The sequence below is a fragment of the Talaromyces stipitatus genome, genomic scaffold (assembly GCF_000003125.1).
Source record: "Talaromyces stipitatus ATCC 10500 scf_1105507295549 genomic scaffold, whole genome shotgun sequence".
Classification (NCBI taxonomy): Eukaryota; Fungi; Ascomycota; class Eurotiomycetes; order Eurotiales; family Trichocomaceae; genus Talaromyces; species Talaromyces stipitatus.
In genome coordinates this window covers 68749-84771 of record NW_002990117.1, presented here as the reverse complement: position 1 = coordinate 84771, position 16023 = coordinate 68749, and the positions used below count along the sequence as shown (strand labels likewise).

Sequence of the window (16023 nt, the reverse complement as noted above, 5' to 3'; positions counted from 1 at the left end):
TAAACCTCATTTACTATAGCAGGCTGTAATAGCCTGTGTACTCCACAAAGCATACTATGGCGCTGAAACCTGGTGGCTAGGACGTACTTGCCCTGGGCCTCGCCAGACTTCAAACCAAGTTGGAGAACACCTCGAGAAACTAACCAAAGCAATATTAGTAGGCGCAAGAGCAGTCCTCCCAGTCTTCCGGACAACCCCAATATCTGTCTTATACTAAGAGTCTGGTTTCTCTCCACCAGAAACTGAACTAGATTGAATAGCCCTCTTTGCATCTGTCCGCCTACGGCGCCTTGATCCTTATTACCCACTTTGAAGACGCGCAGAACAGGTTACTAGAAATAGCCGACAAACCAGCTGATTTGCCCGCTGTATACTGGCCCTCCCTAACTCTGAGCAGATAAACCCTCTCCAATACGCTCCCTGGCACCCTCGCGAGTCTCGTGAGAATGCCTAAGCTCGAATAGGAGCCCCCATGGGACGCACCAAGGAACAGGCAGCAGCTGACTTCACGGTCTTTCAATGCACTATCCCTAGCTCTGACATTATAATTTTTTCAGATGGTTCTAGGCTACTAGATGGATGTGCAGGGGGTGGCTATATTAGATATTAAGCACACAATTAGTTCCTCTGCTCCTCACTCTCATACGGACATGGGAAAGAGGTCTTTGATGCAGAAGTAGAAGCCGCCCTAGCTGGAGCCCAAGCAGCAATAGTATATCCAACAGCTAAATATGCTACCAACCTATAGATCTGCCTTAATAACTTAGAAGTTGCCACGCGCCTTCTATCTCCCTCTACAGGATCTTCTCAAGAAGTCTTTGAATCCTTCTACACCCTTGCAGCTACCTGGCCACTACGTGAAAGGCTTCCACACACCAAAAGTAGATCAGTCCAAATCCGATGGGTCCCTAGACACACTAAAATCCCTAAGAATGAAGCAGCAGATTTCACTGCCAAAGAAGGAGCTGCCTCTATCCCCCCCTCTCCATGCAAGTCCTTATATGCCTTGCTAAAGAGACATGCCAAGACTCAATCTCTTTCTGCTACCCAGACATGGTGGCAGACCATAGCACCACAAACTTACTAAGATCTAGAAATAACTATATCTCCTAAACGCCCTGGAGAGCTTCAACTTAACCGACTTGACCTTAGCCATATCATTGCAGCCCATACCGGACATGGAGACTTCGCAGATTACTACGAACATTTTAATCATGACGACACTCATCTCCTCTATCGATGCGGAGCATAAAAAGCACCTCTGCATTTCTTCTTCTGCCATATAGCTAAGAGACGAGCCCCTCGTCCTCCTGGACCCCCTTCTGAAGTCATCTCTTTCTTTTTAGGTACTGCAAAAGGAACACAAAAACTAGCCACATGGCTAATAGAGACCCATTTCTTTGAGGACATCTGTCCCCGCCAACCTCTCCTTAGCACCTAGCTAAGCTAACCTTACTTTCCCTCTATATCTGTCTTTTCCTTCTTTCCTTCTTTCTTTCATTCTTTCTTTTAAAACTCACTGTTTAATTACTATGGTAGTAGATTTATGGGTCATGGAGCGTAGGTGGACCATTGCAGCTGGCAAATATCCAAAACCCACTTGGAAGTGGACCTCCCTGTAAGACCACGGCAGCTATGGAAATGCGCTAAAGAGTCTCTTATTTGTATATAAATCTGATAGGACCTGAAGCCCGAGGTTTACCCCTCGGCGGCCTATGTCCCAGTAGGGATTGGTGGAAAGCGTGCGAGTCACGATCCACGGCCGTTTAAATATACACACACACACACACACACTCCCCCTCGTTCTTGGGGACAAGTCACAATATTAGGAATCAAGATATCTTCATATTGTCAGGCTCGTTAGGCCGCTTCGTGTTCGCGCCTTACTACCGTCTATGCTTCGTGATACGGACCGTAGTTAAACCAACAGTATATTAGTGGCTACTTTGCTCTAGAATCTTTCTAATTAGCACAGATTCTGTTGGTAGAAGCGCAAGAAAGCCCACAGGGCATAAGGAACTATCTGCCTAAACTAGCAGGACCCTGTATCTATTCTCTATGTTATAACCCAACAGATCTTGACAGAATTCTTTTAATTTTATCTCTACCTCTATACAGGAAAGAACAGATAAAAGCTACTAGATATTAATAAGCTTACTAGTCTTAGGCAGGACTGGAAGAGCTTTCTTCATTACTATAAAGTAGCAACTAGAGTGCTATTAGACAAAAAGCTGAATAGAAAAATGAATAAGGTTAGCAGTATTTATACAATGCATAGAGTCTTTCCTTTACTTTAATGTCCTGTCTGATCTTCACTTTAGTAATGTTTGTGGAAATTAGCTCTTACAGAGTTTGAGCTAGACACTGACAAGAAAGAAAAAACACTAATATATATCAAAGATCTTGTTCCACTATAGGAAACAGTCTTATAGACCTAGGAAAAGTGGTTCTAACTTAGCCTACAACGTATCTAATAATATCTCTACAATATTATAGCATACTTTACAGTCAATTTAACAGGGTCAGTTCATACGAACATATAAGCCTATAGACCCTACCCCCGCGTCAACAATCTACGAAGAGATGATACTGCAATTCCTATTACATGCTAGTGTACACAGAATCGTCCATGCTGTTGGCAAAGAGCTTGCAGAGTGTCTAACTGGCGTGAAAGATGGTCTTCAAATTATCTTTGGCAATAAGGAAAACAAAAACACCCTCGACGACCTCTATGAGAATTGGCCACTAGTATGCTCCAGCACGATTGCCCTTAGTGAATTTATTAAGAAGGCTATCGTTAGTGCCGCAGATAAGAATAAACCAGGACTATTCTATATCCTTAAGATTATTGCCAGCACAGGCGATACAACTAAATATATGGTTCGCCACTTATAGAAATTAGGTATTCCTTTTAAGTATATCTTTATAGATCTATCTTCATCCCTCGTTGTAGCCACTAAATGGAATTTCAAGGACTACCTTAAGATATAATTTATAACCCTTGATATTGAGTAAGAATCCTAAAACTTATAGGTTAGATATTTCTACTTTATTATCTCTACTAACTATGTACACGCAATAAGAGACTTGACTATATCTCTTATATCACTATGGAAAATACTGCGCAATGATAGCGCTTAGGACTAGTCAAAATTATGCAGAATATGTTTTGGTTGGATATCGCGGTGGGACTTTTTGAAGGATGGTGGCTGTTTGAAGATGGCTGTGACCATGCTGTCACGCTAGAGTGGCTTTGTAAGGAACATTTGCTCTGTGCTGGATTTAAGGCTATCGACTGGACAGATGGACTGGAGCTGGAGATGAGGACGATTTGGGTCATTGCCGGGTTTCCGACGAACTTGAGTGCTTGATGTTTGAGATGTTTTATGTTTTGATAGCTAACTTATGTAGCCACTAAATGATATATCTACCGATCGCGGTCCAGAGTGAATCTCCTATTGAAAACTTAGGGATAAGTAAATAAGCAACGGTACATTGTCCCTAACAAAAAAAGTCGACGCTGGCTGATCAAATCGCTATGTTGGCAAGCTCTTCCGCTGACAGAACTGTATATAAGCACCGTCATTCCTGACTAGACCTGCGTCTCTTATTTGCACATATTTATCCCGAGCTAAGTTCGTAAATCCCCAGTTCTTACTGACAATGACCTTTTGCCGACCAGGAAATTTATACATTGAGCGACGCAGAGCCTCAATGGCCACTGGGCGATGGCGATCTGTTGTCCGGACAGAGACTAAAATCTTACCCACTTTCACTCGAGCAACTTTACCAACCGGTTTACCCCAGGCGCCTCGCATACCAGTTTGTAGTCGATCGGCGCCGGCGACACTGAGCATTTTGTTGATCCGAATAGTGTGGTGCGGGTGGACGCGAATTCGAAGGTGGAAGGATTCCTTGCCTGCAGTCTTTACAAGGTACCTGTCTGCTTGTTAATATTTTTCTTTCCTTTTCGATAAGTGACACACTTGTTGGCGCAGATACGCGCCGCTTCCAACGCTTCGGAACTCAGCTGTTCGTTTTCATTGGATACTAAATGTATGCAGCAAGGAAAATCGTCTACGATAGCCTTCTTTCGTCCTGTATCGAAAATGCGGATCTTGGGATCAGGGACACCTCGGTTGAACCGGGACTTGGGAAACGGCTGGAAGAGTAAGGCCTTGGTAGAAGTAGTCCGTACGGTCGAATGTGACTGACCTTGTTTTTGCAATAGCGGTAACATCGTGCTGGTCTTCTCGCCATAGTGTTGGTTTGCTAGATCAGAGTCTGGATAATTGCTTGTTTTCACTCCGGCACTATAGTGTCTATTCTCTGGGTGAAACAAAAGAGAGCAAGAGATAGTTTTCTGGGCCAGATCGGAGAGTGTCTTCTGTAAATTTGCACGATCCTGTGAGGCAAGCTCGATCTCTTCCTGTAGTTTCTTTTTTTCCTCCTGGAGAAGCTCCTGCATCAGCTTCGCCTCTTGATCCGCTTTCTCTCTGGCCTGGCGCAGGTCCTCGTTCAGTTGGGCCAGTTCTTATCCTATAGTTAGTTGGAAGCTTCCGTATACTACTACATATATATAGTCTGGATGAGTATATAGCCAGGATGAATAAGCCTCAGTCCCTGCGGGGGGATCTGATCCACCTTCGGAAACCGAACCGGGGCGTGAATCTATCCGAGCGATGGTGATCTCCCGAAGCCACACCCGATGGAGTGATTGATAAGCCGCTAAGAGATACATACATAGCTCGGAGTATATGAGTGATTGCAGAGTCGGAGCGTGATCTGCCCGAAGCGAAGATTTTCGCAGATCGAAGAGGGACATCTGCGTAGATTATCCTTGCTCAGCAATGTCGTCGAGGTTAAATAAACTTGACCCAACTCCTCAGAGTTGTGGTTCTGAATATCACCCCGACACTTGTCTTTTTATCTCACTTTGAAGATTTCTACCATGGAGTCCCTGGAGACCGACAGCGAAAAGAATCCAGTTTACGATACCACGATCGGAGCTCGAGATGACCAGCATTCCGGGGATCCTGAACGAACTATCAGTGGCTGGAGATGGATTGCCGTTGTCCTGGCAATTTTGAGCAGTACATTTGTCTTCGCCTTAGATAACACAATCACAGCTAATATACAAGCTGAGATTATCCGGGATTTTGATGCAGTTGCTAAACTCACCTGGGTTAGTGTTGGGTTGGTGATGAGCGCCTCGGCAACAGTGCTTCTCTGGGGTAAGATCTTTTTCCAATTCAATACGAAATGGACATACATTATCAGTGTCGCCATATTTGAAGTTGGTTCTGCGGTTTGCGGCTCCTCTCCGAATATGAATGCCCTGATCGTCGGGCGAGTGCTCTGCGGTATTGGGGGGTCAGGATTGTATATTGGTGTGATAACCCTTCTCGCCGCGACGACCACTCTCCATGAAAGACCTATCTATGTAGCAAGTACTGGTATGACCTGGGGCTTAGGCATGGTTTTAGGACCAATTGTGGGAGGAGGGTTTAGTGAGAGCTCTGTTGGATGGCGATGGGCCTTCTACATCAACCTGCTGATCGCTGCTGTCTGCGCGCCTGTCTACCTCTTCCTTATTCCGAATATCGACCCTCGCAAGGGCGCAGGCTTCATGGACCGCATCCGAGAAATCGACTTAGTGGGCAGCATTCTTAACCTCGGTGCCTTTCTCTCCGGAATCATGGCTATTTCTTTCGGTGGCCTCACTTGGGCCTGGAACAGTGGCAAGATCATCGGCCTGTTTGTTTGCTCCGGCGTACTGTTCACTCTTTTCGGTATCCAACAGGCGTACGTTATCTTTACGACTGCTGAGAGACGCATTTTACCTATTGAATTCTTCAAGTCACGAACAATGCTCGTTCTCTTTGCATCGACATCTGCTGCAGGTACAGCCTGTTTCGTTCCAATCTACATGATCCCACTGTTCTTCCAATTTACGCGAGGTGAAGATGCTTTTGGATCTGCCGTGCGCCTTCTTCCGTTCATTATACTCTGTATCTTCGCTATCATTGTCAATGGTGGCGTCATGTCTGCCTTTGGTCTGTACATGCCGTGGTACACTATTGGAGGTGCACTAGTGCTCATTGGCGGTGCACTCTTATACACTGTTAATGTCGACACCAACGTCGCCCATATATACGGATACAGCATTATCACTGGTCTTGGAACTGGAATGTATCTACAAGCATCCTTCTCCGTGGCCCAGGCATCAGTCGAACCCCTACAGGTCGCGAGTGCATCCAGTTTCATCACCTGTGCCCAGGTGGTAGGCACAACAATCGCCCTTGCCATTGCTAACTCGGTCTTCTTAAATAAGGCTCAGGAGAATATCATTCATGTTCTGCCTGATATTTCGCTGCAGGAAGTTCAATCGGTCATCTCTGGAACGTCGTCGCTTGTCTCATCTTTGCCGGGAGACAAGCAGACAGCAGTTGAGTCTGGTATCGTCAGTGCTATGGGTCATACATATATTCTTGTCATCACTGCGGGCTCCTTGACTGTGCTTTTGAGTTTATTGATGAAGAGGGAACGTCTATTTATGCAGGCTGGGGCAGCTGCTTAAAGTCTTGCCCAGTTGTGATACATAACATAGCGAAGTGTTCATAAAGGCGAATAGATAATTGGAGAGGATAGATATCTACGGAGGAGAAGATTGTGACCGTTAAGCTTAGATGCGAATGAGTTAATAACCTAAAATGACTGAGAAAGAATCTTTCCATCGAGATGATACTGCGAACATCATAGGAATCATAGATTCGATACTGACGACGCTCGGATTAACGCGAATAATCATATACCCATGTATTTATGAGGGTCAATTAATCAGTAAAAAGATATACCCATGTAACCTAGGTGCGTCTTTAATTCTGTATTTATCCATCTTCAGCTTGGCATACATACTTCGACATCTAGCATGCTTTGGAACTCGCATGAATGGCATCTAGTGCAATTAATTACGTTTTTATTTGTGGTAAAAGAAAATATTCAACGATACAGAGAAAAATATATTCTCCACCGTGTTTATCATCAAGCTGAGTGGGAATGGACCGGAAAATAAACGTATGGAAACAACATCACAGTACGAAAACTAATCACCCGCAAGCTCAGCCTCAATAAGGCTCTCTGTACCAATCTCAAACTTCCAAATTTTAACAATCTTAAGCCCAACTAAAGGCAGAAGGTACTTCCACTTCTGCTCAGTGCGCTCCTCCGCCGCAACAACCGTCATCATGAGCAGATCCATAGACGTTGCCAGACGGTGAGCATTGGTGTCCGGAATGACAATCTCGTTAATCAAAAGCTTGCTGTAACCACGTTTCATGGCTGCGGCAATCTGACGCAAAATGTCGAGACACTTCTCATCCGGCCAGCCATGTAGCACCGAGTGGAAGTAGTAAGTCCGTGCGCCTGCATATCACAAACTCGGTCACCAGTTTTATCAAGGAACTTTATGGCTACTGACTCACCTTTGATCGGATTTTCGGTGAAAAAGTCATGGCCCATAGATTCTAGGCCCGCACTAAGTTGGCCCGCCTGCTTGACCACTGAAGGAAGATCTTGCAGGATCAACCGGCCTGGGAGATCACCGTACCGCTGTTGAAATAATATCAGATCGTGGCCCTTTCCACCGCCAACATCTACCATTAACACGGCGTCTTTTTCTTCACTAGCACCTTCACCTAGGATCTCCCGGACGGGGAAGTGGCCCTCGTCAAGCCAGCGGGGTCTGTCTGTGGCATACAGTCCCATGAAGTTGTTGAATTGCTGAGCTTGTTCCGGATACGTTCCCAGATATTCGAAGAATGTCCGCTTGGTGTGATGACCGAATTGAAAGGGCGTGTCGGTGATGTTAGTTGGGTTGGCATATCGTGTTTCTGCGAGAAACCGTGGGGTAGCGGAGAACGATGGGAGGAGAACATCGTGGCTGGTTTAATAGTGAGCCAAATAGATCCAAAAATAAGTTAAAGCGGATATACCAGAAGGGAAATGCATCACGGTGGCTGATCTTCAACAGCGACGCAGAGAGAGTAGTCAGCTCGTAAGTATCGGACGCTGTCTCACTGATCAAGTCACTGGCTGCCATATTTTTGAGGAGGCGGCCCAAGAGCGTCTCATCAGCGCCCACGCGTAAAGCCAACTGAGAGACATTCTTGGGAACACTCTCATCTTCCGCCATAATCTCGAAAAGGTTCAAGTTAATGGCCACCCGGACACACATGTAGAGCAATGGCTGCATGGGTCAATCAGCGCTCAACGGAATGTTTGCTAGTTAGCACGTACCTGGATAACAATCAACCGATAAATTGATTCCATAGGTGTCTCAAGTTCATAGCCGAGACTTTGAACCAAATGACTTAGCTGACGACGCTCATCAGCTACGTCCATGTTAAGATGCTCACTCTTCTGCACGAGCTCTTTCAAACGAGCAGAGACTCGCGCGGACGACTTGATGGTTGATCCCATATCTGATGCCTGTAGGTAAACTTGCTGATAGCGAAATAGCGAAATATTTGCGACTCATCTCTCGTCGTGGGATGATGCTTCTTTAAGCATGCGATGTTTCCTTACCCAGGTGTCAGGTCCCAGTACGGTTCTTCCCCAATTGCGAACCTCCGATGCGATTTTCCATTTCAGCCGACCACTACAATGGGCTTCCACTGTTTCCTATCCCTGATCTGAATTACCAGTGACTGAGTTCCGGATATTGCACCGAACAAGTTGCATTTTCGCCTCGGTTCTTTTGCTAATTTACTTGTACATTATGCTGTGAGGTGATTCTTCCGGGAATAAAGGAGATAAAGGAGAATTTTGCCAACGATTAGTTCGGAAGACGATTCGGAAGGCGAGACTATCCCGGTTGGGTCCGGTGATTTTGTTAGCACGTTTTTTATCCTTAAATATAACAGGGATCATGAGTGGTCAATTTAATATTTTGATATGAGACCGCCTGCTTTGAATGGTCAAGTCCGTCGATTAGTAATAAATCAGCAACAAGACATTGGTTAAAAGAAAAATTGACAAGTTTACTATACGGGCATATGGCTGAGCGTGATATCATCTGTCAGAATTGGGTTAGTGGTTATTTTGGTACTTTTACAGTAATATTTCAAGATGCCACGCCAAGCTTTTCAAAAATACAGGCATGTATAGAAGGTAATTTTGGGAGCTTATCCCAAACATATGTATTTCTTAAGCGAAGCCCTAATGCAGGTCTTACAAGCGATCGCACATAATTAGTACATAGTCCTAGTTAGAATGCTTTTTTCATATACCATTCATATACCACTTATATACTTTCCATATGGTAACCATCTGCAAAATGAACACTATACAACGAGATATCGAGAATTGGCTGTATAACTTGCCCAATAGCGTATGTTATATGGTCGCAGGAACTTGACAAGTATTAATAGAGCCAGAACGAACAACCTCGTCAACCCCAATACCCTGGTTGAGATTCTTGTGACACTAGTGACTCCGAGCCAGACATCAATATGGATGAAGACATACAAGACCTCAGTGAACCTCCACAGGACGGGTGTGTGCCTTTAAGAATGGGATTAGATGTAAGTCCATATTATCTTCATATGTATGATATATGTTATGCTTCTAGGGAATGTATACAGAACATATACTGACCATATACAGGAGAAAAGCACTATACAAGGAGGAGTCATCGTGACATCAAATAGGGGTTGGCATATTATTATCCACGAGATCGAAGACCATACGCACTTTCCTGCCTATCCTGCTACAAATGCCGGCGGTATTCTTCACTTCATTCCTATTGAAGCACATAATCTCTCTCTCAAAACACTTGAGGAAGACCGAGGAAGAGTTCGTGAAGTTAGTAAGCAATTTATGAGTAATGTATGCATTTCATATATATATATATATCTACTGTAATCAAAGCTGACGGTATACTAGGTCCAATTCTCTCTAAGATAGGCTGGAATACCTAGAATAGTTCCATGTAATGTACTTCAGCGCCCTCAGGACCAAGAGACTCACAAAGCATATCGATTCAGCTATATTTGCAGTAGTATCATGCACTGCGAGCATGCTCATCCCAATATTACTAAGTCATGTGACGCACATGATCGAGTGAATATTGAGAACATTAACGACCTATATAAGGAGGCGGGAAAGATAAATGAAAATGGCGAAGATGTCCCTAGTATACATGAAGAACTCAAGGCCCTCACTAGAGCGTATGTATATAGACTCCATATCATGGACATACAAATTCATATGCTAACTTTTAGCAGCTTCTACCATGCTTTTTTAGATGAGTGGTCACAGCAACACTGTCATTATCTAGGTAGCACACGAACTTGTCAATATCAAGTTCCTAAAATCTTTCAACGTAATGGGGTTGGTCATCTCTTTTCTATGTATCTCTGATACATTCTTATTATAACCTAGAAATCATTTTTGGGCTGTTCACTCAACTCTACTATCGAACCATGGCACTACGCCCAGCCAATTCGTGCTAATCAGTCAAATATCCACCAAGGTTATTTAGAGCAGCTTGTTGAATATGGCTACAATGACGAGCCCAAAGCAGATTGTATCTATATTGGCTCTTCAATCATAAAGTGCCTAGTTTGCCATAAGGACCTCCCTACAATCGCACATACAGCGCATACTGATCCATACTGATACTATATGGTTAGTATATGATTATCCACAAGGCAATGGCAAGATTATATAGCGCAAGTGCAATGTCCACTTGGATCTTTATTTACTGATTAGATGGGCTCGTTTTCCTTTTGCCATGTTAGTCTGCTGGGCAAGTCATACCCATCATCCTCCATATCCTGAGAAAATCCCTGAGGATCTTGCAAATAAAGTTATAGCAAGCATTCGACAAAATTTTGTCCTCTCCTTAACCACTCGTGAGTATTGTCATGTTAATATATGCTATTTCTAACTATATATAGGGCAGTTCATGATATCGCCACATTTTAAAGAGTTACATAAGAATTTTGGCGATTCTTCTTTTACACGACTTCACCAGTCTCTTAATATCTAGGACAAAATCGCCGCATTCATCCGGAAAGAAAGAATACTACAATATCCTGAGGGGGCAGTTTTACAGGGTATATATTCATCCAACTTCAATCTGGTTCCCATATCTGACTAATATGATAAGGTGTTCTTCGAGAATACCGGTTTGACCGACTACGGAGCCCAGATGGGCAATGGATTCGATATATCCATGAGTTCGACGAGGAGAACTATATGATTATATGCTGTACTTACGACCAGGCGAAGGCATTCTTCAAAGCTCGGTGTAGAGAGATGGATCTTTTATTCAAAATGGTACAGGGGAAGACAAATCTATTCTTAATAATAGGGTGGTCAAATGAGTTCAAGTGTAGGTCACCTTATGGCTTCCATATAGAATACATATGTTGCTGACTCTAACATCGTATAGCTATGGATGTATACTGCTATGCTTTTATTACACTGGATACTCGGAAAGCATATCATGTTATGTTCAAGCATATATTTCGGATACTGAGTATTGTTGGAGGTCAAGATGTATAGTTTTGGCACATGAATGAGAAGGAGCAGGGCATTCGCATCATCACAGTCGACATGTGCCGAAAACAAGGCCCTGGTATGTCAACTCTTGCTTATGGAATTCATATGATAAATTTATAAGTAACTTCTAATACTTTTAGGCTTTGGCGATTACCTACATGACCTTGACGGTAGTTGGGAGTGGTATGAGCATCTACAACATCTATTAGTCTTCTGTTGAGTTCACGTTCAACGCAACCTCATGCGGAAACATCCAAAGCATCCAGCTACATATAATATTATGCAAATATGGGATACTACATCAGTCCATGATCTAGAGATGCAGATTTAAATTCTAAGTGAAGCCCATCCAGAGCTCAAGACATGGCTTCAAAATAAAACCAAGCCCTGGATCTTAGCCAGTCTAGCTTGTGAAAAGTCGCACATACCAATTACCTGGTGGTTATTTGCTCGCAGCCATACAGGACTGAGCGAGAGCTCACATTTTGCCGATAATAACTTCACTGGCCGTAAGCTCTCACTCCTAGCTGCAGTTTTGCGGTATGTTGACCCCTGACATATGTATACTATATGTATCTCATATCAAGCTTATGCTTTTAATAGGTTAAAGAAACGAGTAGATGATCTATTTAATAAGTGTAAAATAACCGAGGAATTAGGAGTCCGCTCAACATGGGCTAATACAAGTAATCAACAGCGGTACACAACTAAGATGCGGAGAGAAGGTGGGTGCTTCTATGCTGTGTGTATATATATATCTACGGGAACTGATATATATTCCAGATAAACAACGACAGAAACAGGCAAGAGCGCGGGCACATGATATCTCATGGCCTTTCAATGCGCAAAATCCATACCAGTTGGAGAACCCATCTCAAGATGCTATCCATTCTGATTCCGCGGTTGATGCGACCATAGGGAGTACTCATATCACAACCATATGGTAACTACTTGTCGCGTCGCCTCCCCCCACCCTAGACCGGGTGGTGGTCGGCCCGGACTCAAGGGCCACCCGGACTCAAGGGCCAAAAAATATGAAGTCTCATGTAAAATGTTTTACAGTCCACCAACGCCATATAAATTGCATATAAAAACTAGACAGGTGTTAAATACAAGCATTGTTCACCTATCTCCCTGAGTATTAAAGAAAAACCCGCTGTTTTGAGGCTCTGTTGAAGCCACTTCTTCCATTGGCTGCGGCACGCCAACGACATGGCTCTTATAGATTTTCAACAAATCCCCATCATGACGGCGTTTTATGAGGCGATTCGCATCTTTTACATAGAGTGCACCACTCGCTTTGACTTGGCGCTTTGTAGTTTTTTGATTCTTGCGCGTTGCTATATCACGAACCTTGGCAAAGCTCTCACGGTGTAGATCGCCTAATTCGGCCAAGGTGAGACTGCCTTGATTAACCACTTTTATACGGCGTGAAAGGCCCGGGCTTACTTCGTCAAGAATATCCTTTATACCGTCAATCGATTTTTCAATCTTATTGACATAGCGACGTAGTTTTACGGCCGTTGATGGTGGAGATATTAATTTTGTAGTTGGTGAGCTGGGAATAGTGTCATCCGCCTCGCCATATATTTTTAGTGCATCCCCTTCAGCAACAAGTGCTTCAAATGCTTCCTCTGGCTGAAGCATCATATCAAGTATAAGCCGAGGATTAAGAGGCCAAATTCCTCGCTCTCTCCAGCCATGCCGAATTGTTCGTGTGGTAAATGTCTTTATCCGGATATCGCGTAATTCTTCAAAAAAGTCGTTTTTATCAAAATCGAAGCCACCCAAGCGTGCAATCTTGTTCACAACCCGTCCATGAACATGTTTATATTGCTGAAATGGCACTCCATCGAGCGGTTGTAAAAAATGCGTAGAATGAGGCGGAAATCGGAATGGGCGAATGTGCCAAATTTCACAATATTGCACGAACTGTATAGTAAGATGAGTTGTATGATTATCCATAAGAAGTAACCGCCAATCCGGGAAGGCCCTGGGCCTAGAGAAGTGGTCAAAGTGTTGAAGCCATTCGAATACGATCTCATCTATGATAAATCCATTCGAAGCAGGTGCAACTAGCCAGTCGTCATCTTTTATATGCCGGTACCATTCCTCCAAATGGACCTTGCCTTTTGGAATCAATAAAGGTGGTATAATCTTTCCTTCGGCATTTATACCCTCAATGACAGTAATTGATTCTCGAGAGGACAGGCTAGATACCCTTTTTGATGTTTTTGGATATGCTGTTACCACCGCTTCATCTTTTCCTTGTCCAATAATGAACCCGGTCTCGTCGAAGTTCCACAGATTTTGAGGGCAAATTTTGTATTGTTGTATAGCGAGCTCGAGGTCAATAAACCAGCGCTCAACCTCACCATAATGCTCTGCAACGGTACGTTCCTTTTCTTAAGGTTTTTGAACGATTCGTACATATTGTTTTGGCAGGCGCTTGATAAAATCGTGTACCCAATTTTTTCCGGCACGAGGGGCCTCTCCTGGACCACTGATATCTTTGCCGAGCAAATAATTCGCACTTTCTTCAATTTGCTGATTCGTAGGAGGCGCACCTATATTATCTAGATACTCAATCCATAGACTAAGTGCCTTTTCTTGATCTAGAGATAGTAGGCGCCTCGTAGGTGGGCGTGTTGAGCGAGAGGGTAAGCCATGCCACCGACGGGACAGTTTTTTGCGAGACACCCCATATTCACGCGATCATTTGCTAAAATTCGGCTTTTTTTCGTGTTGACACGCACTGAGGGCCTTTGCAATCAATTCCTCCTCTTCTTTATATAATTTAGGGGTCATTTTGGCTCTGGTTTTGATGTTTGTAAATGCCAAGTTGAGATTTTGAAATTTTTGGCCCTTGAGTCCGGGTGGCCCTTGAGTCCGGGCCGACCACCACCCGGTCTAGGGTGGGGGGAGGCGACGCGACAAGTACTGCTCAATTCACTCATCTCATGTCTTTGTGAAAGTTACTAGTAAAGTTAGGGGTATGTTTATCCCTGCTATATTAGTCCTTACGCCTCGTCATTAGAGCAATGTTTATTGGATAAGTTTCTCGCTATATTCTTTACTAAACTATCTTAGGATATTACACTCCTTACTTGAATTTTACTAGTACACAAATACTCTGACTGTTGGTTTGTGGGAGCAATCGAGTGTGTGTGTGTGTGTGTGTGTGTGTGTGTATATATTTAACGGCCGTGGTTCGTGACTTGCACGCTTCCCACCGATCCCTACTGGGACATAGGCCGCCGAGGGTTAAGCCTCGGGCTTCAGGTCCTATCAGATTTATATACAGATAAGAGACTCTTTGGCGCATTTCCATAGCTGCCGTGGTCTTAAAGGGAGATCCACTTCCTAGTGGGTTTTGGGTATTTGCCTGCTGCAATGGTCCACCTACGCTCCATGACCCATCATTCTACCACTATCATACTTAAGCAGTGAGTTTGAAAAGAAAAGGGAAGAAGGAAAGAAGGAAAGAAAGAAAGAAAGAACGAAGGAAAAGAGAGATATAAGGGGGAAGTAGGGCTGACTTAGCTAGGTGCTAAGGAGAGGTTGGCGAGGACAGATATCCTCAAAGAAACGGGTCTCTGCTAGCCATGAGGCTAGTTTTCGTGTTCCTTTCACAGTACCTAAAAGAAAAGAGATAACTTCAGAAGGGGGTCCAGGTGGACGAGGAGCTCGTCTCTTAGCTATATGGCAGAAGAAGAAATGTAGAGGTGCTTTTCATGCTCTACACCGACAGAGAAGATAAGCATCATCATGATTAAAGCGTTCATGGTAGTCTGCAAAGTCTCCATGACCAGTACGGGCCGCAATAATACGGCCAAGGTCAAGTCAGTTGAGTTGAAGCTCCCCAGGGCGCTTAGGAGAAGTAGTTATTTCTAGATCTTGATAACTCTGTGGTGCCACCTTCTGCCATTGTGACTGAGCAGCGGATAGGGATTGAGTCTTGGCGTGTCTCTTTAGCGAGGCGTATGAGGATTTCTGAGGAGCAGGAGGGGTTGAGGCAGCTCCCTCTTTGGCAGCGAGATCAGCCGCTTCGTTCTCAGGGATTTTAGCGTGTCCAGGGACCCATCGGATTTGGATTGATCCACTTTTGGTGTGTGGAAGCCTTTCGCGTAGTGGCCAGGCGGCTGCAAGGGTGCGGAAGGATTCAAAGACCTCTTAGAAGGATCCTGTAGAGGGGGATAGGAGGCGCGTGGCAACTTCCAGGTTGTTAAGGCAGATCCATAGGTTGGTAGCAAATTGAGCTGTTGGGTATGTTATTGCTGCTTGAGCACCAGCTAGGGCAGCTTCTGCTTCTGTGTCAAAGACCTCTTTCCCATGTCTGTATGAGAGTGAGGAGCGGAGGAACTGATGGTGTGCTTGAAATCCAATATAGCCACCCCCTGCACGTCCGTCTATCAGCCTAGATCCATCTGAAAAGATTACAATATCCGAGCTAGG

General features: G+C 44.3%; 6 protein-coding genes across 6 annotated transcripts, besides 7 other annotated features; 3 read left to right on the top strand and 3 right to left on the bottom strand.

Moving 5' to 3' along the window:
• Positions 1–1282: part of a mobile genetic element that runs on past the window's edge.
• TSTA_009090 (uncharacterized protein) lies at positions 20–881 on the top strand (the record flags this gene model as incomplete). The annotated part of the gene is made up of 6 exons (XM_002482973.1): positions 20–181; positions 261–368; positions 398–440; positions 465–511; positions 623–712; positions 749–881. Coding segments are annotated over 6 exons (583 nt in total), but the record flags the coding sequence as incomplete, so codon positions are not given.
• A 193-nt stretch (positions 1283–1475) lies between the features above and the next one.
• Positions 1476–1510: a microsatellite.
• Positions 1511–1774: 264 nt separating this feature from the next.
• Positions 1775–1794: a microsatellite.
• Positions 1795–2243: 449 nt separating this feature from the next.
• Positions 2244–3371, top strand: TSTA_009080 (uncharacterized protein; the record flags this gene model as incomplete). Its single annotated transcript, XM_002482972.1, has 3 exons — positions 2244–2252; positions 2521–2880; positions 3135–3371. The coding sequence occupies 3 exons, from the start codon at positions 2244–2246 to the stop codon at positions 3369–3371; spliced, it is 606 nt and encodes a 201-aa protein (XP_002483017.1).
• Positions 3372–3536: 165 nt separating this feature from the next.
• TSTA_009070 (60S ribosomal protein L10) lies at positions 3537–4468 on the bottom strand (the record flags this gene model as incomplete). The annotated part of the gene is made up of 2 exons (XM_002482971.1): positions 3537–3939; positions 3987–4468. The coding sequence occupies 2 exons, from the start codon at positions 4466–4468 to the stop codon at positions 3537–3539; spliced, it is 885 nt and encodes a 294-aa protein (XP_002483016.1).
• A 483-nt stretch (positions 4469–4951) lies between these two features.
• Positions 4952–6580, top strand: TSTA_009060 (MFS drug efflux transporter, putative; the record flags this gene model as incomplete). Its single annotated transcript, XM_002482970.1, has 2 exons — positions 4952–5093; positions 5130–6580. 2 exons carry the CDS (start codon positions 4952–4954, stop codon positions 6578–6580), a joined length of 1593 nt encoding a protein of 530 aa, XP_002483015.1.
• Positions 6581–7057: 477 nt separating this feature from the next.
• TSTA_009050 (O-methyltransferase) lies at positions 7058–8549 on the bottom strand. The gene is made up of 4 exons (XM_002482969.1): positions 8299–8549; positions 7995–8248; positions 7485–7942; positions 7058–7425 (listed from the first exon to the last, which is right to left on the bottom strand). Exons 1-4 carry the CDS (start codon positions 8479–8481, stop codon positions 7106–7108), a joined length of 1215 nt encoding a protein of 404 aa, XP_002483014.1. The 5' UTR covers positions 8482–8549; the 3' UTR covers positions 7058–7105.
• A 4141-nt stretch (positions 8550–12690) lies between these two features.
• TSTA_009040 (uncharacterized protein) lies at positions 12691–14376 on the bottom strand (the record flags this gene model as incomplete). The annotated part of the gene is made up of 3 exons (XM_002482968.1): positions 12691–13968; positions 13999–14183; positions 14325–14376. The coding sequence occupies 3 exons, from the start codon at positions 14374–14376 to the stop codon at positions 12691–12693; spliced, it is 1515 nt and encodes a 504-aa protein (XP_002483013.1).
• Positions 12859–14367: a mobile genetic element.
• A 353-nt stretch (positions 14377–14729) lies between the features above and the next one.
• Positions 14730–14759: a microsatellite.
• A 265-nt stretch (positions 14760–15024) lies between these two features.
• Positions 15025–15077: a microsatellite.
• A 262-nt stretch (positions 15078–15339) lies between these two features.
• Positions 15340–16023: a mobile genetic element.